Source organism: Mobula birostris, chromosome 7, assembly GCF_030028105.1.
Source record: "Mobula birostris isolate sMobBir1 chromosome 7, sMobBir1.hap1, whole genome shotgun sequence".
NCBI classification, from domain to species: domain Eukaryota; kingdom Metazoa; phylum Chordata; class Chondrichthyes; order Myliobatiformes; family Myliobatidae; genus Mobula; species Mobula birostris.
In genome coordinates this window covers 116,040,956-116,067,279 of record NC_092376.1, presented here as the reverse complement: position 1 = coordinate 116,067,279, position 26,324 = coordinate 116,040,956, and the positions used below count along the sequence as shown (strand labels likewise).

Sequence of the window (26,324 nt, the reverse complement as noted above, 5' to 3'; positions counted from 1 at the left end):
CTGTCACAACAACAGGTTGCACAAAGTTAAAGTATTGTTACCATGGCAAATCCCACGTGATGATATACATATACTCCATATCGTTTCAATAAATATCTTTCAGGTAGTTTTCAGACTCTCATCCCAGACACACGCAAAAGCCATTGGTATTAACATTTTGTTGATAACACAATGGTGACACATAGCACAAGTGTTGCAAGGAAGGACAAGAATAAGATCCACTACATTAAATATTTTAAAATTTCTTGTTAAATTCTATCATTTACACTATCATAGTCTCTCCACATTCTCAGAGCTGGAAGTTCCAAAACCATGCCAGTTCCCATTAACTTCTGGGTCTATTTAGTATCTATAAGGCGATCTTCTGCTGTTTTCCCCAATTTCATGTGACTGATTCTGAAAAGGTCAAGCCTGTTATTTCTACATGAGACTTGGAACCAAGTGGCTCCATAGATGTAACAACAAACCTAATACTTGCCCCAAGCTCCAAATTATCCCATATTAAAAGTGGGTCTTGGGATGCCGGTTGGTGTGCTTTGATAAACACACAATATGTTGGCAGTATTTACAATATTTATATCAGCATTGTACTGCTACCACCTTTGTGTACAAGTTATACAGCTTCAGCACTCTGAATGTGCTTCTAATACAGTACATTCCATCCATTTATTCTAGGAGCAATTGAAAATCACTACCTTTATATGTTTATATGGTGGTGGTTTTTTCTCATTCCGTTTGTCTTCCTGCGCCTGTCTCGTCTCTCTTTGAGCTTTCAGCTCCTCAAATCTTTCTGCCGCTTCTTGTAGTGCTATTGAGAAGCCAATGTAAAATCTTAGACATACTAATGCCGTTACAATAGTACTAATAAAGATTACAACCTTGCCCCCATCATCTTGTGACTACATACTTTCCTCGATTAATTATGAGAAGGGGGAGGTCAAGGAGAAAAGGATTGGATAAGGGTCTGTTGGAGATTTGGGTGATTTTTGTTTCCTCTCTTCCATTTCACAAGGGCCACCTGGAGGAATCAGTCTGTTACTAAGAGTAAGGTGGAACAAAAAGCTGAAAAAGAATTCCAAACAATGCTAACTATGCAAAATGATGATTTACATAGTATGTATGTCAGTTGTAATATACAGAAGGTATTTACCATTCAAATGAAAGCAGTTGTCTGAATGCAGAGAATGAGGGTGCAAATATTCAACTGATTTTTAATACAGAGAAAAGGCAACCAAAGAGAAATAAGACTTTAGGAGAACATTATCAATTGAATTATTGCCAGTGTGCCAGCTTAATCATGTTTGGAAAGTTGGGTTTAAAATACTAGTTTATTTCAAGAAAAGGACTATAAAATGCAAAAATTGTAGTCTTTAGCAAATATAAATTCTGGAAAAGATTACCAGTAAAAATGAAATCCTCTAGCCATGCTTATTACAGCCAAATAAAGAGTCCAATGATTAGAAAAGTTTCCTGAGTAGGCACGAAAAACTTGAGCGATATATTAAAATACTGAAGATGACAAAAATTACAGCTTAAAAAGCATAATTTGTGATAAACTGTCCTTAGCTTGTAAAAAATCAGAATGATACTATTTGAAAACAAGCCATTCAACTCTTCAAATCTACACAAACATCAACCCATTTACATTCATCTCTGGTCAAGTTATAAGCATTCCTCTTGCTCCAAGCATTTAGAACCCAATACTGCTGACTATTTAAAAACCCAATTATTAACGATACCTTGCAACAAGTTATAAGAAACTTTCCCTAATTCTTCACACTGAGATAGGATGCTTGAAATGGTAGAGTTCCATTAATGCTAAATTCTGATTTACAAAAAATTCTCTAAACGTTCCTGTAATATTACCTTTTTTAAAAATGGTGTTAAGACCTTTGCATTTTTTGTCTTTGTTCCCTTTGTCCCCTTCCATATACGAAAACACTCGTGCCTGGTAAGTCCAGAAGTAGTCATTGGATCCAAAGAAGCGGACAGGAAACTCGCCAATTTCATGTTTCATCTTTTGGATATTTACAGGTACGTTTTTGGGATGACAAATTTCAGCAGGCCACCATCTGACAGGAAGGTATAAAATGCACCGGAATTAAGATGATGCAAGATTTGTGGTTCATGACCAAAAAACTGTATACACAAATTCATTCACATCTTCCAGGAATGCTTCACTACAGGTTTTAGTCCAATATTAGGGTTTTATTATGGAAATATTAGGTACTGTGGTAATCAAATACCTTAGATTTCCCTTAACATTAGATTGATATGTGGAACATTTTTAAAGTAGCAAGATACAGCCTACAACAAAGGAAAATTGTGTACGTTGAAGGGTGTATCACCAGATAAGACAATGGTGTGAATATAATTGTATTACTTGTTTCATATTTGCCAATATGTTTATGAAAATATCCCAGAAGACTTGCTATAAGAATGTAGGCCCAAGAAACTGGCTGCTTTCAGAAGGGATATAAAGAATCCCAGGAAGTAAATAGATGGAGAAGTTAGGTGAGTTTTTGCCAATTCTACTAATCAATGCGTGGCTCCTCAGTCCAGCAAAAATCACTTCAACTTTAAATACGCCTACCACAACTTCCAAAATAACATTTTCTACTTATTCTGGTTTGTTGCTACTGAAAATTAGAACAGTGCCACACAATTTGAACATGACATCAGCTGTCATTTTTGTTTACTACATGATTCAGTTCTCTTTTTTCCCTCATCTCTAACCATGGACAAAAATATTCACATTTTCATTAATACAAAGCCCACTAAGAGGTTTAACATGAGATATGCTGTACTGAGTAATAGGTGTCAATTATTTAAATTGGATTAAAAACACAGAACTGAGGTTAGCAAAATAAAATTTTAAATGCTTCCAGTAAAATCATAGATTTCATTACATACAACGGAAGTTAATAAATGTGATGTATTTTTGTTTTTTAATGTTGCAAAGTTAAATATTACAAGACTGACATCAAGGTGAGTTCTTGAAGTGAGAGAAGCTAGAGCATAAGGACTGATTTATTCTATGATTTTGATAAAACAAAAACTAAACCAGTATTCTGAAGTTGCGAGATTATTTGGCTCGGAGGAAAGCCTATGAAAACTTTTCTAGTTCCTTGCTTCTGTTTTATTGCCGAAGTTATCGGTATTGAGACTTTTTTTTAAGACTGACCTGTATCGGCCAAGTTTTACCCAGATGATGTCCTTGTAGTGCGGCTTTTTTCCAGCCTTACAGTCATTACAGTACCATTTTCCTTTAGGCATCTCAATGTTCAGGCACTCACGGTGAAATGCAGCAGGACATGACTCACAGCAGAGCAAGCTGCCACCTGACAATAAACAAATAATTTACAATATAAATATCCAAGCAAGATAAGGTGAAACAATGTTTGGATTAGACTGTACAATTACTCAGCATTGAGTCATATTTGTCCTGATGTGCTTTATCATAATTTGTATCTTTCTTAATTGTATAAGGATAATCATTAATAGCGTAGATTAAACTCAAGTGTGCCTACTTGCAATCTACCTAACAATGACATACCTTTTGATATTTTCGCAATTTAGGTGGTTTTTTAAAATTATTTTATACTTAGTGTAGATACCACAAGTTTAGCCTCTAAATTTTCAGAGGTAATGATTCTAAATGTGTGATTTAGAATCAAGTGGGGGGGGGAAATGTTGGATTAGACTGCATAATTGTTACTTTCTTCGAAGTTCTTATCCCTGCTTCTATTTTATTTATTATATAATTAGCTATGTATATGCAATTGTTCAATGTGTTTCCTAGCAGTTATAGTTCTTTGAATTAGGAAAGCAACGTAAGGAAAAATATGGCTTCATTGCGTATATTAAGCTGTAGTCGAGTCTAGAAAACGAGCAGAGAAAAACTCCAATCTGTATAAGTGGGTCAAAGGGAACATCTATGGGGTATACAAAATTATTACCAAAAGATTCCATTGTAAATGCAGCAAGAACATTTACACAGTATTTTACTAACAAAAAAGGTATTTGAGGTGGGTGGAGTATCAAAGTGTTTCATTATTTGAGGAATAATAATGTCATCAAGAACTATAATCGTTTGACATTTCAAAGTTCAAAGTAAATCTATTATCAAAGTACTCCTATGTCACTATATACTACCCCAAGATCGATTTTCTTCCAGGCATTCACAATAGAACAACGAAATACAATGGAATACAACAAACAATACTATCTCAAGCATATTCTTGAGAGTCAAATTCGTTGAGTCCTTCTGGAGATCATAAAATCACTAGCTCGTTTCCATGATTCTAAAGTATGTTTCTTAAAAGGAAATTATGGGCTGGGATTGCAGCAAACACAGCTCAGAAATATATCTAGTAGTTTTGTGAGCTGCCCAAAAAATGTCGCCAGCGCCATCTTGAAAAATACCTGCTGTTTTAAAACCCACCAGTGCTCATGCCTAGAGGACTGATATTCAGCATAAAATTGCTGAATCTTCACTCGATTTAATGTGATCAAATTTCCAATTTAGTTGCTCAGACATTGCAGTAGGTTGGTACTGTGTGAACTCTAGGAGTAGTGTTAGAATGATGGTGATAAAAACATCTCAGGAAATCACGACCTCCATATCTGCATGAGCTCCTTTTTAAATAATTCAGGCTATTACTCCATGCTTAAAAACTTGTTCACCATTTTTCTATGTCTACTCCAGAAAAGTATTTGAATAGTAGGGGGAAAAAAATGGAATTTTAAGATAGATTCATGAGATAATGAATAAACACAGCTAGTAATACAGAAAATAAAAGAGATGATTTAAGATAATAATGAGAAACACTGAAATGGTTGCTACCTTTCACTGAATTGATTGCATCTGCTCATTTTAAACCCCAGATTGGTTTCCATGTTGGGGGAAGGATTAGCATTTGCACTAATAATATACTACAATACTTAATGCACTGAAATGTACAAGATGTATCTATGATTCAAATTTGTTATATTGACATTGGAAAATCCCAAGAGATTTTGACAGGGTAGATATGGAGACTATGTTTTCTCTTGTAGAAAATCTAGATGTGTGGGGGAGTCACTGCTTTTTTCTTAAAAAAAAAGTTTCCCACTTAAGGCAGGCATCAGGTGAAAATTTTCGTCAGTCAGGAAGCTTTGGGTTTTTTTCCTCAAAGTCATGGAAGCAGAGTCTTTGAATATTTTTAAGGCAAAGGTAAATAAAACACAAGGAAATGAAACGTACAGTAGACAAGCATATAGAGTTGAATTACAATCTGATCAGCAGGTTTGAGTGGTCCCAATTCATACGTTTGTAAAATATCAGATAAGGAATTGTGTCAATTAGCACTTGAAGAATGAAACAGATCCAAGATATGGAAAAATAAAAGCTTAATATGGATAGAAGAGTTTCAAAAGTACCAAACATTTATTTCCAGTTTTATCTTACCTTCAGAACACACAAAGCACCAGCTGACATTGACATGGCCATGATGTCTGCAGCCTCTCCTTGCAGTAAAGTGGTTAGTACAGATGATACTGTTTGAAGCCAGGACCACACATCCAGCTGCCAGACAATTATCACTAGCATGATAAGCGACAGGACACCGCACACAGCGCATCATTCGACCTGATCATACAAAAATACATGAATAGAATCAATATTAGATAATATAGTGGATCCTGGTTAATTGGGACACATTAGTACATCTTGGCCTGATTAAGTGGCTGCCCCAATTAGCCAAAATTTCATGGAAATAGTTGAAAAGGTATGAAAAGGACAAACTACCGTTTAACTGAGTATCAAATTTAATACATTTACATAAAATACAGAACAAATTAGAACACTACCAAAGCTACTATATTACTATAAAACTGTATATCAGTTCCTAACAGTTATTGACAGAGGAATCCATCCAGTGTATGCTGCTGTGCAGGGGTGTCCAAGGAGGGGTAGCACACTCACCTTTGGTCTCCACCAGACACTCAGCTCTCACCTGTCGCTCCAAGTAGCTGTTTGCATGTGATAGTGGCCGCACCCTGGTACACTGCTTCCAAAGGCAGGCCAAACCAGTTGAGGATAACCGGTGGGCCTCATACCCTGGTGAAATAGGGACATAGCTGTCCTAGTGGGCAAAGTCAGCTCTGGCGCACTGGAACAGTGAGATCCAACGGTCAAGAAGGTGAACAACAGGAATTCTGCAGATGCTGGAAATTCAAGCAACGCACATCAAAGTTGCTGGTGAATGCAGCAGGCCAGGCAGCATCTCTAGGAAGAGGTACAGTCGACGTTTCAGGCCGAGACCCTTCCTCAGGACTAACCGAAGGAAGAGTTAGTAAGAGATTTGAAAGTAGGAGGGGGAGGGGGAGATCCAAAATGATAGGAGAAGACAGGAGGGACAGGGATGGAGCCAAGAGCTGGACCGGTGATTAGCAAAGGGGATATGACAGGATCATGGGACAGGAGGTCCGGGGAGAAAGAGAAGGGGGGGGGGGGAGGGAACCAGAGGATGGGCAAGGGGTATAGTCAGAGGGACAGAGGGAGAAAAAAGAGAGTGAGAGAAAGAATGTGTGTATAAAAACAAATAACGGATGGGGTACGAGGGGGAGGTGGGGCATTAGCGGAAGTTAGAGAAGTCGATGTTCATGTCATCAGGTTGGAGGCTGCCCAGACGGAATAGAAGGTGTTGTTCCTCCAACTTGAGCGTGGCTTCGTCTTTACAGTAGAGGAGGCTGTGGATAGACATGTCAGAATGGGAATGGGATGTGGAATTAAAATGTGTGGCCACTGGGAGATCCTGCTTTCTCTAGCGGACAGAGCGTAGGTGTTCAGGAAAGCGGTCTCCCAGTCTGCATTGGGTCTCGCCAATATATAGAAGGCCAAGGTGGTTCTGTGACGCTTTGAGGAGAGCGAGAAGCATGAGAAAGAGCAGAAGTAGTCATAGCTATCCACTGTAATCAAGGAAGCCCCCAGTTTGTGATGACTACTTGTACCACTGGGCACAGACTTCCAAGGTCGAGAAAACAGGTTTCAATGTCATCGTTGACTACAACAGACAAACAAAATACTGCCATGTTCTTTTGATTGACTGTAAGTGAATAAAACTAGTGCAGACACCAAGTGTGGACAATGGACGGCCTTCACATAATGCTTTTGATGACTGCATTTTCCAAATCTTCATTTTTGTTATAACTTTCAAGATGATTGTCAATACCTTCAACTTCTTCCTAGTTCCTAACTTGAAGTAGAGTATTCATTTCTGGCATCTCCAAGCCTAAATACTTGAAATTGTAGTACACAAAACAATTCTAAATTGTCTTGCTGCTTATTTCTTGCCGAAAATCGGTGACAAAAATCACGGCTTATTGAACAGAAACACATGCATCTGACGCACTTTTAAAACTGTTCACTCTAAGCATAGTGTAGTTTCTAACAGATGTACAAGTTCACACGACTAATGCTAGTTAGAAACTAAACTGCAACAGTCTCCTGTCCCAATTAAGCACTGTAGAGTCTTAAATAAACAAAAGGGAATCCCAGCTATTTTCTTGATTAGTTTTTGTTCTTTAAGAGTTGTCCCAAATAAGCACCCAGTTAACCGCTGGACCAATTAACCGGAGTCCACTATACCTAATTTTAGCTCATTCTATTTTGATACTGTATATTGCTTTCATGATAACTTACATAATGTTAATTTGCTCTAATTATAGTATTACAAAGCTATGCATGCATTACTCAACATTTAATACAATGGCAACTTATATTAATACAGTATTGTTATGATAGCCCAAGATTCCAACCTGCCTTCCAGAAACAGTATCTGATAAAGCATGACGTATAATATAAATATACTACTCAGGTTTAACCAATAATTAAAAAATATCTAATTTCAACCATCAGCCAAGAAATGCAATAAAGCAGATCATAGCAGAACCTTTTCACAGTATGAAAGACAATGTATTTAAATATTAATTTTTCTATACATTTATTTGTAATGATCATTTTCTCTATATTGTACCTTTTGTTGCTCTTGGATTGGAAGGGTTGCAGGCATAACAAGATAGACAAACATGGATTGAGCATCTGAATCCTTTGTTCTGCAGTACAGTGGGGGAGTACTTCTTAATGCATTCCATGTGATAAAACTTCCCACAGAGTGGCATAAGACATCGCTTCACATCTTTCTCATTTTCTTTACATACAAAGCAAGTATGAATACCTAACAAAAACAAACACAACAATTACTTTTTGAACCAGTGTAAGTGAATTTAGAGAGGATCACCCAATGTCAGATGGCTTCACTTCTGAAGATAATCCTGTATAACAAACAATGACAAACTTTCTTGGTGAAAACTTGGATGATATGATCATCCATGATCGAATGGCAAAGAAAACTCAATGGGTCTAATGGCTTAATTCTGCTCTTATGTCTTAATTGTTGTGAGGTGATACACATTCAAACTATGATAAGACCCAATATCAGCAAAACCAAAGAGCTTATTATTGAGTACAGGAGGAGGAAGCTGGAGGTCCATGCACCAGTCCTGATCAGGGGATCAGAGGTGCAGAGAGTCAGCAACTTGAAATTCCTTGAAGTTATCATTTCAGAGGATCTATTCTGGATCCAGCATGTACCTGCCGTTATAAGGAAGGCACAGCAGCACATCTACGTTCTTAGTTTGAGCAGATTCAACATATCATCGAAAACTTTTACGAACTTTTATAGATGAATGGTGAAGAGTATACTGACTGGTTGCATCACGGCCTAGTATGGGAACATCAATGCCTTTCAACAGAAAAATCTCCAAAAAGTAGTCGATACAGCCCAGTCCATCACAAGTGAAGCCTTCCCCACTATTAAGCACATCTACAAAGAGCGCTGCGCAGGAAAGCAGGGTCCATCATCACGCACTCCCACCACCCACCCTCTTCTCACTGCTGCCATAAGGAAGGTGGTACAGCAGCCTAAGTTGCATACTACCAAGTTCAGGAACAGTTATTACCCCTCAGCCATCAGGTTCTTGAACCACAGGGGATACTTCACTCACCCCAACAGTGAACTGATCCCATGATCTATGGACTCACTTTTAAGGACTCTACAACTTGTGTTCTTGATATTCATTGCTTATTTATTTATTATTTATTTTATTTTTGTACTTGCACAGTTTTCTTTCGCACATTGGTTGTTTGTCCATCTCTGCTGCGTGCAGTTTTTCATTGAGTCTATTGTGTTTCTTTCTATTTACCTTGAATGCCCACAAGGAAATGAATCCCTGGGTTGTATTTGGTGACATAATGTATGTACTGTGATAATAAACTTACTTTGAACTTTGTACTTCAAGGTAACAGGGGAGAGACTTAAGGGACCGAGCAGATAACCTTTTTACACAGAGTATAATGGGGGCCTGGAATGAGCTGCCAGAGGAAGTGAACAAGGCAAGTACAACTGCATCATATAAGAGACATCTGGATAGGTAAATGAAGAGGAAGGGCTTGGAGGGTTGTGGGCAGAATAAGGGCAACTGAGGCTAACAGGGAAGATGCAGTGATCAGCATAGACCCATTCGGCCCAAAAATCTGTTTCCATGCTGTATTCCTCTATGATTATGATAAATAGCTTACTTTACAAGCATCCCAATAGCTAAATAAAGTCTTTCCTCAAAGACCTGCAAACAACATGGTCTAAGTTCTCTTGTGATGAACTAGCAAATAAATCATTTAATTGTGCAATGCGTATCATTCCAGGAAGCATCTGAATGAACTTCTCGGAATGTCCCAGAAATGATCAATTGTGTATCTTTAAATAAAACTGAATTATAAAAGTGAAATTCTATGTGCTTCTCTACTGATGTCTTCATAATAGTGAAGGCCTTCGTTAGGTAAATGCTCAGCCTTTCCCATTGATGATCCCAAAGCCTTAAGGCAGAAGAAAATATTTAATTTAACTATATGTAAAATCTTAAAACTTTTATTGCACAAGTGTTACATTTTAATTCTATATTTTACCTGTAGTACATTCACTGCACATAAACTTTCCTTCGGGCATTTTGCTTAAACCTAGGCACGTTAAGTGGAAGGCACCGCAGCACTGTCCCTCACAAAGCAGTAGCTCCCCAGGTTTCTCACATAGCTTTAAATAGAGGGAGGAAGACAAGCTGTTAAAATATTTCAGCAATATTGGAGGTAAATTCCAAAAACTCAGCCAGCAATTAATTGTAAATGTATTAAGTGTCAGAGTTTAGCAACTAAACCTTAAGAGTCATTTAATATAACCTATTAATCAAAAATTCCATTAATGCTATTTCAGAAACAAAGATTGAAGACAAAATGTCTGAGCATTTAAAATGTCAAAATATAGGATGGGAAAGGATGAGTAATAGTCTGAATTTTGTTCTAATATTCTGCATAGAAAGCAATATAATTAGGAGATTGTGAAAACAGTTTATGAGAATTCCAATACTCAAGTCTAATGAAGTGCAAACATAATTGGATAAAGCCATTTAAAAGAACTGTTTGACCACCATAAAAATGTACTGAATCTAAACCACTTACAATTTCAGTAGAATGACAGCAAGGAAGGAATCAAAAGCCAGGTAACTTAATAAAAGCGATTAGGAGACTAGTTCAATGTAAGATACAGAAGAACGGAAACAAAACTTCATAGAGTTCAACTTCATACATTTACAAATTTAAGATCAAAAGACCCTAAGAGACAGGAGCAGAATCAGGCCATTCAGCTCATTGAGTTTGCTTTGCTATTTCATTATAGCTGATCAATTTTAGCCCTCAACTCCATTCTCCTGCCTTCTCCCTGTAAACTTTCATACCCTGACTAATCAAGAACCTATCAACCTGCACCTTAAATACACCCAATAAACTGGCCTCTACAGCTGCTTCTGGCAACAAATTCTAGAGATTCACCACCCTCTAGCTAAAGAAATTCCTCCTGATCTCTGCTCTGAATGGATGCCTCTCTATTCTGAGGCTGCGTCGACGACTCCACCAAAGGAAACATTCTCTTCACATCTAATCTACTTAAGCCTTTCAACATTCGATAGGTTTTAATGAACCATTTCACTCTTTTAAATTTCAACAAGTACAGGCCCAGTCATCAAAAGCTTCTCATATGATAAACCTTTCTTTCCTGGAATTCCTGTAGACTTCCTTTAAGCCCTCTCCAATGTCAGCACATTCTTTCTTAAATAAGGTTCCCAAAACTGCTCACCAGTACCTTATAAAGCCTCAGCATTATACCTTTGCTTTTATATTTTACTCCTCTTGAAATGAATGCTAACATTGAATTTGCCTTCCAATTCAATCTGAAAATTAACTAAGAATCCTGCACGAGGACTCCTAATTCCTTTGCACCTCAGATTTTTTACATTTTCTCCATTTAGGAAATACTTTGCTTTTATTCCTTCCACCAAAATGCATGACCATACACGTACTGACACTGTATTCCTTCTGCGACTTCTTTGCCCATTTTCTTATTCTGACAAAGTCCTTCTGCAGCCTCCCTGCTTCTACAACACAACCTGCCCCCTCACCTATCATCCACAATCTTGGCCACAAAGCCACCAATTTCATCATCAGTCCCAACACTGACCCCTGAATTGACTGATTGGCTGCTGGTGATTAGAACACCACTAGTCACCGACAACTAATGAGAAAAGGCCCCCTTTATTGCCACTCTTTGCCTCCTACCAATCACCCAATGGTCTATCCATGCTAGTATCTTTCTTGTACTACCATGGGCTCTTATTTGGTTAAGCAGCCTCATGTCCATCATCTTGTCAAAGGCCTTCTGAAAATCCAAGTACACAAAATCCATCAATTTTCCTTTGTCTATCCTGGTTGTTATTTCCTCAAATAATTCCAACAGATCTGTCAAGCAGGATTTTCCATTGCGGAAACCATGCTGACTTTGGTTATTTTATCATGTGCCACTAAGTACCCCAAAACCAATCCACTCCAACATCTTCCCAACCACTGAGGTCAAGCTAACTGGCCTACAATTTCCTTTCTTCTGCTTCCCCTCCCCCAACTTCTTGAACAATGGACTGACATTTGTGATTTTCCAGTCCTTCGAAACTATTCCAGTGATTCTTATAAAAATCATTACTAATACCTTCACAATCTCTTCAACTGCCTCTTTCAGAACCCTGGAATGTAGTCCATCTGGTCCAGGTGACTTATCCGGCTTTAGACCTTTCAGTTTTCCAAACACCTTCTCCCTAGCAATCACAACTTCCTTGACATACTCAAACTTCTGGTATGCTGCTAGTACCTTCCCCAGTGAAGACTGATGCAAAGAAACTTTTCAGTTCGCCTGTCATTTCCTTGTCCCCCATTACTACCTCTCCAGCAGTCCAATATCTACTCTCACCTCTCTTTACTCTGTACATCTGGGAAAAAAATACTTTTGGTATCCTCTAAATACTGAAGTTTTGTTTTAGGTTAAAATTGTCTAATAGATAATACAAGATTGGAAGTTTCAAGCCTATAAACATTCAGAGATAGTTACAGAGAGGGAGCCTCTCAAAAGTCAACGTACTAGTGGAACTACTTGTAGATTTTAGTTGGTGTTTTGAATGCTGAGGAATAGGGAGGATGGGAAATCATTAGCTATTAGAGAATGTTGTTGAAGTTCAAAAAAATTTGGTGAGAACCTAAGTAATTAGACAATTATAAAAAAAGGCAACTAAAGAGGATTAACAAATTGCAGTATCAAATCCCAAGGTACAATGCAATGAATTCCAAGGTTGCAGGAGTTTATGTAATTATAATCTGTCTGCTTTGCTTTGTAAGTAGTAGAATCACTTCAGAACTCAAATTCCCAAGAAACTTTAAGACTTGGCTCTACAGACTTCAGCAACAATCTAGACTAGAACTTCAAAGTTCTGCATGAGAATGGGGTAATGAAAATAGGTTATTTAGCTCATAGATTCTGTGAAAACAATTAATTGAACCATGGTTGATTTATACCTGTCATTAATAATATCCTTTTGACAATCTGCCCAGATGAAACGTTATCTAACTCAATTCTGAAAGTATCAAATAGTCCTTACCCACTGCATTTGAGCAGAAGAATGCCCTTCACATTTTGAGTTTGAAAATAGAAAAAACCATAGAAAACCATAGAAACTACAGCGCAGAAACAGGCCTTTTGGCCCTTCTTGGCTGTGCCGAACCATTTTCTGCCTAATCCCACTGACCTGCACACCGACCATATCCCTCCATACACCTCCCATCCATGTATCTGTCCAATTTATTCTTAAATGTTAAGAAAGAATCCGCATTTACCACCTCATCTGGCAGCTCATTCCATACTCCCACCACTCTGTGTGAAGAAGCCCCCGCTAATGTTCCCTTTAAACTTTTCCCCCTTCACCCTTAACCCATGTCCTCTGGTTTTTTTCTCCCCTTGCCTCAGTGGAAAAAGCCTGCATGCATTCCCTCTATCTATACCCACCATAGTTTTATATACCTCTATCAAATCTCCCCTCATTCTTCTACGCTCCAGGGAATAAAGTCCTAACCTATTCAACCTTTCTCTGTAACTGAGTTTCTCAAGTCCTGGCAACATCCTTGTAAACCTTCTCTGCACTCTTTCAACCTTATTTATATCCTTCCTGTAATTTGGTGACCAAAACTGAACACAATACTCAAGATTCAGCCTCACCAATGCCTTATACAACCTCATCATAATATTCCAGCTCTTATACTCAATACTTTGATTAATAAAGGCCAATGTACCAAAAGCTCTCTTTACGACCCTATCTACCTGTGACGCCACTTTTAGGGAATTTTGTATCTGTATTCCCAAATCCCTCTGTTCTACTGCACTCCTCAATGCCTTACCATTAACCCTGTATGTTCTACCTTGGTTTGTCCTTCCAATGTGCAAAACCTCACACTTGTCTGTATTAAACTCCATCTGCCATTTTTCAGCCCATTCTTCCAGCTGGTCCAAGTCCCTCTGCTGGCTCTGAAAACCTTCCTCACTGTCTACTACACCTCCAATCTTTGTATCATCAGCAAATTTGCTGATCCAATTTACCACATTATCATCCAGATCATTGATATAGATGACAAATAACAATGGACCCAGCACTGATCCCTGTGGCACACCACTAGTCACAGGTCTCCACTCAGAGAAGCAATTCTCTACTACCACTCTTTGGCTTCTTCCATTAAGCCAATGTCTAATCCAATTTACCACCTCTCCATGTATACCTAGCGACTGAATTTGCCTAACTAACCTCCCATGCGGGACCTTGTCAAAGGCCTTACTGAAATCCATGTAGATAATATCCACTGCCTTCCCTTCATCCACTTTCCTGGTAACCTCCTCGAAAAACTCCAATAGATTGGTCAAACATGACCTACCACGCACAAAGCCATGTTGACTCTCCCTAATAAGTCTCTGTCTATCCAAATGCTTGTAGATTCTGTCTCTTAGTACTCCCTCCAATAACTTACCTACTACCGACGTTAAATTTACTGGCCTATAATTTCCCGGATTATTTTTCGATCCTTTTTTAAACAACGGAACAACACGAGCCACTCTCCAATCCTTCGGCACCTCACCCGTAGACAGCGACATTTTAAATATTCCTGCCAGGGCCCCCGTAATTTCAACACTAGTCTCCTTCAAGTTCTGAGGGAACACTCTGTCAGGTCCCGGGGATTTATCCACTTTAATTTTCCTCAAGACAGCAAGCTCCTCCTCCTTTTCAATCTGTACAGTTTCCATGATCTCACTACTTGATTCCCTCAATTCCATAGACTTCATGCCAGTTTCCTTAGTAAATACGGACGCAAAAAACCTATTTAAGATCTCCCCCATTTCCTTTGGTTCCGCACATAGCCGACCACTCTGATCTTCAAGAGGACCAATTTTATCCCTTACAATCCTTTTGCTCTAAATATACCTGTAAAAGCTCTTTGGATTATCCTTCACTTTGACTGCCAAGGCAACCTCATGTCTTCTTTTAGCCCTCCTGATTACTTTCTTAAGTATTTTCTTGCACTTCTTATACTCCTCAAGCACCTGATTTACTCCCTGTTTCCTATACATTTCATACAACTCCCTCTTCTTCTTTATCAGAGTTGCCATATCCCTTGAGAACCAAGGTTCCTTATTCCTATTCAATTTGCCTTTCTGCACTCTCAAAATTTCTCCTTTGAAGGCTTCCCACCTACCAATCACATCTTTGCCAGAGAACAACCTGTCCCAATCCACGCTTTTTAGATCCTTTCTCATTTCTTCAAATTTGGCCTTCTTCCAGTTCAGAACCTCAACTCTAGGACCAGATCTATCCCTGTCCATGATCAAATTGAAACTAATGGTGTTATGATCACTGGAACCAAAGTGCTCCCCTACACAGACTTCCGTCACTTGTCCTAACTCATTTCCTAACAGGAGATCCAATATTGCATCCCCTCTAGTTGGTCCCTCTATATATTGATTTAGAAAAGTTTCCTGAACACATTTTATAAACTCTAAACCATCTAGACCCCTAACAGTATGGGAGTCCCAATCAATATAAGGAAAATTAAAATCCCCTACCACCACAACTTTATGTTTCCTGCAGTTGCCTGCTATCTCTCTGCAGATTTGCTCTTCCAAGTCTCGTTGACTATTGGGTGGTCTGTAATACAATCCCACTAATGTGGCCATACCTTTCCTGTTTCTCAACTCCACCCATAAGGACTCAGTAGACAAGCCCTCTAATCTGTCCTGCCTGAGCACTGCTGTAATATTTTCCCTAACAAGCAATGCTACTCCCCCACCTTTCATTCCTCTGCCTCGATCACATCTGAAACATCGGAACCCTGGAATATTAAGCTGCCAGTCCTGCCCCTCCTGTAGCCAAGTTTCACTAATTGCTATAACGTCATAATTCCACGTGTCAATCCACGCCCTCAACTCATCTGCCTTCCCCGCAATACTCCTAGCATTGAAATATATACACCTCAGAAGATTTTTACCACTCACAACCTTTCTATCAGTGGATTTGCTTGAACTTTTAACATCATTTATTTTCACCCCAGCCACACTGTCAGCTCTGGCACTCTGGTTCCCATCCCCCTGCAAATCTAGTTTAAAGCCTCCCCAACAGCACTAACAAACCTCCCTGAAAGGATATTGGTCCCCCTGTAGTTCAAGTGTAACCCGTCTCTCTTGTACAGGTCCCACCTGCCCTAGAAGAGGTCCCAATGATCCTGAAATCTGAAACCCTGCCCCCTACACCAGTTCCTCAGCCACTTGTTCATCCTCCAGAGCATTCTATTCCTACCCTCACTGGTATGTAGCACAGGTAGCAATCCTGAGATTACCACCCTTGAGGTCCTGCTTTTCAACTTCCTACCAAGCTCTCTATACTCACTCTCCAGGACCCCCTCACTCTTCCTTGCTATGTCATTGGTACCGATGTGCACCACGACATCTGGCTGGTCACCCTCCCACTTCAGAATGTCATGCAAGTGATCAGAGACATCCTTGACCCTCGCACCCGGGAGGCAACAAACCATCCTGGATTCTCTGTCACGACTACAGAACCTACTATCTGCACCTCTAACTATCAAGTCCCCTATCACTACCGCTCTCTTCTTTTTCCACCCTCCCTTCTGCACTGCAGAGCCAGACTCAGTGCCAGAGATCCAGCTACTGCAGCTTGTCCCAGGTAAAGTCATCCCCCCCAACAGTATCCAATGTGGTATACTTGTTGTTGAGGGGAATGGCCACAGGGGAACCCTGCTCTGCCTGCCCTTTCCTCTTCCCTCACCTGACAGTGACCCAATTTCCTGACCTCTGCTCCTTTGGGGTAACTACCTCCCTGTAGCTACTATCTATAATCTCCTCATTCTCCCGAATGATCCGCAGGTCATCCAGCTCCTGCTCTAGTTCCCTAACGCGGTTTGTCAGGAGCTGCAGCTGGATGCACTTCTTGCAGGTGTCGTTGTCAGGGACATTGGAGGGCTCCCTGACTTCCCACATCCTGCAAGAGGAGCATTCCAACATCCTGCCTGGCATTCTCTCAGCACTAAACAATCTGAACAAAAAACTTACCGGAACCTACCATTCCGGTAATGTGTTCCTTAATTTCACACCTGGCACAGCTTTAATATTAAAATTCTGGGTAACTTTCTCTCTAGTTATACAAACTAGCTTCATTAAGCAAGCCTATATATCTTGCTAACATTGTTGAAGATGTTAAAACCAAGCACTCCCCCCTAACATTTCAGGAGGCTATAAAGAAACTTTCAAGGTCATGCTGTCTATAAATTAAGTTTATTTTCTATAACACAAATATGAACTTACTTCAAAAAACTATTTAAGAGACTAGTCCAACCAAAGCTCATATAAGGCAGAATATTGCAAAAGCTTAATTACCAGCACTTGACTAACAACATTTCAGCAACCAGTGCTTCTGAGCCAGCATGAGGTTAATGCTGCTAGCTGGTTTAAATTACCACATTCATGTCAGCAAATGCCAATTAACAGAACATACATTTTTTTTTAATATAAGCGTTTCTCTGTAAATGTTTTAATCCATCACAGCAATAAAACCTGGTGACACAAAACTGAAGTGTATTGTAAATCCCAGCCATTGAAATAAGCAGATAAAAAGATATATGCCAAGCCAGAAGACCGTGGATATGATCTTCCAGAATGGCCGAGTAGAATACTTCTGAAATAGAAAACTTGCTTAAAGTGCACTGTATCTCTCATAATGGAGTGAAGCTGACTGATGCTCCAAGTACGGTAGATTATTTACCATAATATGCTTCAGTTTGCTTTTTGTTGCGTCTCTTTCAGATGCTGTGTTTGCTACTCCACCTCCTATGTTTACTTCACACAAAATATGGAAACAATCACTGTATATCCAAGTTATTCATTTTGTGAATACTTAGCTAAGATTTGGGATTTTGATTCATAGCAGTCATGTTTATGGAAGAATATCTGTGCTAAATAATACTACAAATTTATGCAATAAGTTCTGAACAAATTTACAGATAATTTGCCAAATGTGCCACATCTAGCAATTTATGTGAAGGTTTATAATGGATATATATTCCTCAATGTCTTGTAAACATGAAGTTAATGGGAAAAAATGATTGGTAACTTGTATAAGAACATAATGCAAGCTCTATCAGTTAATAAGCCAAATTTCCAATTTCAGCTATGAATGAAACCAATCTAATTAGTAGATACTGCAACAGAACTAAAGAACCAGAGTTTATAATCATCAAACTAACAACACTATATTCTAAAGAGACCAGACACAGGTTTTGATCACATATTCACAATTACTATCATTTAGCCACATGAATCCCAGCATACTTAAGAACGTGGAAACTAAGAGTTTGCTGAAAAGCCTATCGCCATTTTGTGGCTGATGTTCCCCAGCATTTCAATCCGAGGGAATCTGGCAAGGCTCACTTATACATTGCAACCGTAAAATAGCAAAAGTATCAGATGTTTTACAGAGCATTTTGAACCAATTAAAAATAAGAATTCTCAGATATGAAAAGACAAAGCAGTGTTTAACACTTTTAAACACAAAGTATTAAATAAAAATAGGTTTGCTTCAGGGCCAAATATATAGCTCGACAACAGTTATGGTTGATAATGCTGACAACTTAATCATCCAGCTAATGTTACTCAGCATGAGATTTCCAGGGTACTGTACTTTATAGTTGGGTTATTCATAAATAAATTCATGTCTGTTCAAGTGACTTTAGTTTGACTGCTGTGGAAAAGATTGTATAAGAAAACCAGCCTGATGAGATATGCTAATTCACTGACTCCAGATTTTAGTTTGGAAAACACATTACACAATAAATATCTTATTAAGCCTGTAAAATCTGAGATAATATTTGAATAGTACAGTAAGTGGTCCTCACTTAGTCTTTGTTTTTGTCTTAATGCACTGAGCATTATATGAATACTTTCTGACTTACTTTCACCCTACTAACTGGGTTAGAAGTGACAATGCAGCTACAGTGCCAATAAGTATTCATCCCCCCCCCGAAGTTTTCACAATTTATTGTTTTACAACACTGAATCACAGTGGATTTAATTTCGCTTTTTTTTTTTGACACTGATCACCAGAAAAACTTTCGTGTCAAAATGAAATCACATACCTAAAAAGGAATCAAAATTAATTACAAACATAAAACACAAATTAACTGATAAATATTCACCTCCCTGCAAGTCCATATTTAGTAGATGCACCTTTTGGCAGCAGTTACAGCCTTGAGCTGAGTCTCTTATCAGCCTTGCAAATCTGGACACCACAATTTTTACCTATTCTTCTTTACAAAACTGCTCAAGCTTTGTCAGATTGCATGGAGATCACGGTTGAACAGCCCTTCTCAAGTGCAGCCACAAATTCTCAATTGGGTTGAGGTTTGTACTCTGACTTGGCCACTCTAGGACATTATTTTTGTTGTTCTTAAGCCATTCTTGTGCATCTTTGGCTTTATGCTTGGGGCCATTTCTTGCTAGAAAATAAATCTTCTCGCAAGTCAGTTTTCTTGCAGACTACGTCAGGTTTTCCTCCAGGATTTCCCTGTATTTTGCTGCACTCATTTTACGCTCTACCTTCACAATCTTTCCAGGGCCTGCTGCAGTGAAGCATCCCCACAGCATGATGCAGCCACCACCATGCTGCTTGGTAGGGATGGTATGTTTTTGAAGATGTGCAGTGTTTGGCTTACACCAAACATAACATTTAGTCTGATGGCCAAAACACTCAGTTTTGGTTTCGTCAGATCATAAAAACTTCTTCCAGCTGACTTCAGTCTCCCACATGCCTTCTGGCAAACTCTAGCCAAGATTTCATGAGTTTGTTTTCCAACAGCAGCTTTCTCTTTGCAACTCTCCCATCTCAACCACTGAAGCGTGTAACGCCTCCAGAATTGTCATAGGACTCTTGGTGGCCTCCCTCACTACTCCCCTTCTTGCACGGTCACTCAGTTTTTGGGGATGGCCTGCTCTAGGCAGATTTACAGCTGTGCTATATTCTTTCCATTTCTTGATGTTTGACTCAACTATACTCCAAGGGATATTCAGTGACTTTGGAAATTTTCTTATATCCATCTGTGCTTTTCAATATTTCTTCACTGAGTTGCTGGGAGTGTTCTTTTGTCTTCATGGTGTAGTTTTTGCCTGGACACTGACTCTCTGGCGGTTGGACCTTCAGATACAGGTGTATTTTTATGACAATCAATTTAAAGCACCTTGACTGCACACAGCTCTCCAAAAACAGATCTCCATTTAATTAATAATGTAACTTCTAAAGCTAATTGGCTGCACCAGTGACGATTTGCTTTGTTATATTAAAAGGGTGGGAATGAATACTTATGCAACCAACTGTTTGTGTTTTCTATTTGTAATTAATCTAGATCACTTTGTAGAGATTTGTTTTCACTTTGACATGAAAGTCTTTTTCTGTTAACCAGTGTCAAAATATGCCAAATTAAATCCACTGCGATTTAATGTTAAAAAACATGAGAACTTCTGTGGGGGGGGGGAATTCTTTATATAGGCACTGTATCTACAGTGATCCATGCCTTTGCAAATAGCTAAGGAAAAAGATGTACAAATGTGATCATCCTCTAAGTCCAGACTTTTTCTAACAAATGCTGTATGAAAATCTCAAATTTGTGTCACGGAGCTTATCCAAAAGTGGATCAAGTAGATATCTTGCAAGGTGCTTAATGGACTTCAGACAATTGATATTTACATTACACATACAAGTATATGATCAGATACAAGAGAAATAATTGTACTAAATTTTGTGGTTTTTATGTAATAAGCTGAACTTCCAGCTTATGCATCTACCTCTTGCACATTAGTCATCTTAGATGCACCTTAAAATCTGTGTTCCCTTACTTTAGAAAAGATAAATACGGGTTTATACTAAATTCAGATTGATCAGAGTTGGGTACATTGCTTGATTGTTTAAGAGCCACAACCTGCTTTTACAACTAACGTTCATGAACATGTGGATGTGTTTACTGGGATTTAAACATGCTCTCAGCGTAGGTGCCTCTAGCATGAGCTGTAAAAGGATAAATAGTATAATGACAAAGAAATGTAATAAGAATTAGCTAATACTTAGCAATGTCATGCACGATAGTGATAGGAGTTTCACTGTCCTCATGTGCAAATTTACAATGGATGGTTACAATGCTAATTGCAACTGACTAGTGGTATTCCACAGGGATCAGTGTCGGGACCACTTCTTTTCACGTTATACACCAGTGATTTGAAAGACAGAATTGATGACTTTGTGGCCAAGTTTGCGAGGTAGTATAGAAGAAGCAGGGAGGTTAAGAAAGGGCCAGAAAGATTTGGAAAATGGTCAAAAAAGTAGCAGATAGAATATATTAAGGAAGTGTACGGCCATGCACTTTGGTAGAAGACATAAAGGCATAGACTATTTTCTACAAAGGGAGTATAGTCAGAAATCAGAGGTGCAAGAGGACTTGGAGCTCCCATGCAGGATTCCCTAAAAGTTAACTTGCAGGTTGAGTCGGTGGTAAGGAAGGCAAATGAAATGTTAATATTAATTTTGAGAGGAATGGAATACAAAAGCAAGGATGTAATGCTGAGGCTTTATAAGGTATTGGCCATATTACATTTGGAACATTATGGGCAATTTTGGGCCTATAATCTAAGAAAGGATATGATGGCTTTGGGGATGGTCCAGAGGTTTATGAGAACGATCCTGGGAATAAAAGGATTGGCGTACTAGGAGTGTTTAATGACTCTGAGCCTGTACTAAGTTTAGAAAAATGGTGGGGGGGGAGGGGAATTGCATTGAAACCTATCAAACAGTGCAAGGCCAAGGCCTAGCTAGAGTAGACATAGAGAGGACATTTCCTATAATGAAGAAGTTTAAGACCAGAGGGCACAGCCTCAGAATAGAAGGATGTCCCTTTAGAACATAGATGAGGAGGAATTTCTTTAGTCAGGTGGTGGTGAATCTGTGGAATTCATTTCCACCAACTGCTGTGGAGGCCAAGTAACTGGATATATTTAAAGTGGAGGTTGATAGGCTCTTGATTAGTAAGGGCATCAAAAACTATGAGGAGAAGGCAGAAAAATGGAGTTGAGAGGGATAATAAATCAGTCATGACTGAATGATAGAGCAGACTTGATGAACTAAATGGTCTAATTCTGCTCCTATGTCTTAAGGTCTTAATTTCATTTTCTGTAGCAACTTTGAAAAAAGTAAAAAGAAATGCATATTTAGTATTTGTAATCTCTATGAAATGATCTTTATTGCAAGTTCATTATGAACATTCACACTCCTAAAAAGGGAAGACGACAAGAAGTTAGCTTGTTGTTCCAGTTAAGGAATTAACAATCATTTTTCACTTTATTGTAACTAGGATCATCATGTCTTTTTAATATTAAAATCTGCCAGTCAACTCAACCATTTCCTTAAATCAAAAGCAAAATGCTACAGATGCTAGAAATTCAGAATTAAATCAGGAAATGCTGGGGATGAATGCTCACCAGGTCATAACACATCAGTAGAGTGCTGAACTGAGAACTGACACATGTTTTAAAGTTGCAGAGCAGAAATGCCTGTGAAGTGGAGGGAGGTCAAGCTTGTGTGTGTGGCAAAATTTTTTAAAAGATGAACAAGAGCAGTAAAAATAGGGACAGAAATAAAACATCTGCTGGCACTATGAGATCCTGAACACAGCATTTGCTGGAAACCTGAAATGACAGAATTCTGTTATATCTGAGGAGCCTCGAGTGTTAGAACTCAATGGATATGATTGAACATTCTTATTTCAGCCTGATAACAGCTAAAAATCACAACTGCTTCCAAGGTCAGTAGAGTTAACAAAGATGTCTTAATGTGATTAAATGAGCTATCACTGCTTAAAATTGACGGAAACAAAGCTGATTGTGGGCATACTCCTCGCCAGATTCCACATAGGAAAAGTGGCTGCAGGTCAGATATACAAGTGTATTTAAGGAAATGGGATTTTAAACTCCTAATACCGACCATCTTGCTGCAAACGTGCAGTCTCTGATGAATAAAATCGACGATCTCAGAGCTACAGTGCTGAATCACAGGGACATCAGGACCACGTGTGTACTTTGTTTCATGGAATCCTGGTTAACTGCTTCCATACCGGATGCAGCGATTCAGATCGACAGGTTTACTATACACCGACACGATATATCTAGAGTCTCTCAAAAAAGAGGTGCAAGAATATGTCTCATGATCAATTCCTCTTGGTGCACAACTATATCAGTGCTGTCCCAATTCTGCTTACCAGACCTGGAATATCTCACGATTAAGTGCCATCCATTTTACTACCACGGGAGATTTCCGTGATCATTTTGACAGCAGTATACATTCCATCTCAGGCCAATGTAAATCAGGCTTTAGATATCTGAGTAATGGGATCAACATGCATGAAACAGTGTACCCCAACACCTTCACCATCTTTTTGGGGGATTTTAACTAGGCCAGTCTGAGAAAAAAAATCACTAAACAATTACCATCAACAGAACACTTGAAATACCAGAGGGAACAACACCCAGGACCATTATTAGACCACCATCAAGAATGCCTACCGTGCTATTCCACACCCTCATTTCGGGAAGTCTGATCACCTGGCTATACTGCTACTCCCTGAGTACAAGCAGAGACCAAAGACTGCAGCACCTGTGGTGAGGGCCAAGAAGGTATGGACAAGGGAAGCACAGGAGTGCTTACAGGACTGCTTTGATCGGTGGTCTGGGCCGTATTCAGGGATTCACCTTCAAACCTGGATGAGAATACTGCAGTTGTTACCGACTTCATTAAAACCTGTGTGGATGAGTGTGCCTACAAAGACTCACTGTACATTCCCAAACCAAAATCCATGGATGAACCAGGAGGTATGTTGCCTGCTGAAGGCTAGATCTGTGGCATTCAAATCTGGCGACCCAGGTCTGAACCAGAGAACCAGGTATGACTTGCGGAGGGCTATTTCAAGGGCGAAGAGACAATTTTGAACGAGGTTGGAGGTGACATCGGATGCACAGTAACTCTGGCAGGGTCTGCAAGACATTACTTCCTACAAAGCGAAACTCAGTAGTATGAATGGCAGCGATGCTTCACTACCAGATGAACTCAACGCCTTCTACGCCCGCTTTGAAAGGTAGAATATAACTGCAGCTGTAATGATCCCTGCTGCACCTGGTGATCCTGTGATTTCTGTGTCAGAGGCCGATGTTAGGCTATCTTTAAAGAGGGTGAACCCTCATAAGGTGGAAGGCCCTGGCGGAGTACCTGGAAAGACTCTGAAAACTTGTGCCAACCAAATAGCGGGAGCATTCAAGGACATTTTCAACCTCTCAGTGCTAAGGGCAGAAGTTCCCACTTGCCTCAAAAAGGCAGTATACCAGTGCCTAAGAAGAAGAGTGAGCTACCTTAATGACTATTGTTCAATAGCACTCACATCTACAGCGAAGAAATGTTTTGAGAGCTTGGTCATGGCTAGACTGAACTGCTTCAGCAAGGACCTAAACCCACTGCAATTTGCCTATCGCCACAATAGGTCAACAACAGGTGCAATCTCAGTGGCTCTTCACTTGGCCTTAGATCATCTGGACAATACAAACTATGTCAGGATGCTGTTCATTGACCATAGCTCAGCATTTAACACAATCATTCCCACAATCCTGATTAAGAAGTTACAGATCCTGGGCCTCTGTACTTCCCTCTGCAATTGGATCCTCGACTTTCTAACCAGAAGACCACAATCTGTGCGGACTAGTGATAATATCTCTTCCTTGCTGACAATCGACACTGGTGCACCTCAGGGGTGTGTGCTTAGCCCACTGCTCTACTCACTCTATACCCACGACTGTGTGGCTAGGTATATACCATCTATAAATTTGCTGATGATACAACCATTGTTGGTAGAATCTCAGATGGAGATGAGAGGGTGTACAGGAGCAAGATATACCAATTAGTGGAGTGGTATGGCAGGAACAACCTTTCATGCAATGTCAGTAAGACAAAAAAGCTGATTGTGGATTTCAGGAAGAGTAAGACGAAGGAACACATACCAATCCTCATAAAGGGATCAGAAGTGGAGAGAGTGAGCAGTTTCAAGTTCCTGGGTGTCAAAATCTCTGAGGACCTAACCTGGTATTGATGGAACTATAAAGAAGGCAAGACAGCGACTATACTTCATTAGGAGTTTGAAGAGATTTGGTGTGTCAACAGAAACACCCAAAAACCTACAGATGTACCGTGGAGAGCATTCTGACAGGCTGCATCACTATCTGGTACTGGGGTGGGGTGGCTACTGCACAGGACCGGAAGAAGCTGCAGAGTTTCATAAATTTAGTCAGCTCTATTTTGGATACTAGCCTACAAGCCCCAGTACCCAGGACATGCCCTTTTCTCATTGTTACTATCAGGTAGGAGGTACAGAAGCCTGAAGGCACACACTCAGCGATTCAGAAACAGCTTCTTCCCCTCTGCCATCTGATTCGTAAATAGATATTGCTCCCTCACATGAATACTACCTCACGTTTTTAACATACATTTTTGTTTTTGCACAATTTTTAACCTACACGCATATATAATGTAATTGATTTACTTATTTATACATCTTTTTTCTTTTATATTATGCATTGCATTGAACTGTTGCTGTTAACAAATTTCACGACACATGCCGGTGATAATAAACCTGATTCTGAATCTGTTATTTCAGTCTTACTCAACCTATTCCCTCATTCAGCTGCCTGTTTAGACTCCTCTGGACATATCAGCAATGTTTAGCTTTCATTTCACTCTCCAAAAGCAATTGTGTCATATGCACAACTTCGGTAGTCCCTTTGTTCTTTCCATCCAATCTTACCTTGATGTAACTTAAAACATGTCTGTTTTCACTCTTTTCCAATCCTGGTGATGGTTAACTGAGTTGAAACATTAACTCTCTCTACTCATACTGTTGAAGGTCCATAATATATATTTTTTATTTCATTTCCTCAATCTTAAAAATAAATTTGTAATATTGAAAAGAAAGACCTCCAATTCTGCAGTGCACAACCAATGTCAGGAAGTTTCAAAAGTTGCTTTGTTATGTAAACTAAGAGATGTGACAACCAAGTTATGCACAGTTAAGTTCCTACACAAAAAAATGCCATTCTGCCATAACAACTTAAAAATAAATGCTGTCTAGCACAAAGGGAATAACCCCACTGCTCTTCTTAAAAATATTGCTTTAGGATCTTTTGCCTGAAATAGTGCACTGAGCATTAATTTAATGTCTCATTGGAATG

General features: G+C 39.2%; 1 protein-coding gene across 3 annotated transcripts in view; it reads right to left on the bottom strand.

Moving 5' to 3' along the window:
* The window catches only part of nsd1a (nuclear receptor binding SET domain protein 1a), a 124,040-nt gene that overhangs the window by 29,933 nt on the left and 67,783 nt on the right, over window positions 1-26,324 (bottom strand). For all 3 annotated transcript variants that reach the window (XM_072263657.1, XM_072263658.1, XM_072263659.1), the window contains exons 11-16: window positions 10,007-10,130; window positions 8,019-8,219; window positions 5,450-5,629; window positions 3,185-3,341; window positions 1,867-2,072; window positions 696-808 (exon numbers count right to left, since the gene is read on the bottom strand). In XM_072263657.1, the coding sequence (XP_072119758.1) occupies window positions 696-808; window positions 1,867-2,072; window positions 3,185-3,341; window positions 5,450-5,629; window positions 8,019-8,219; window positions 10,007-10,130 (981 nt within the window). The remainder of the gene's footprint in view (window positions 1-695; window positions 809-1,866; window positions 2,073-3,184; window positions 3,342-5,449; window positions 5,630-8,018; window positions 8,220-10,006; window positions 10,131-26,324) is intronic.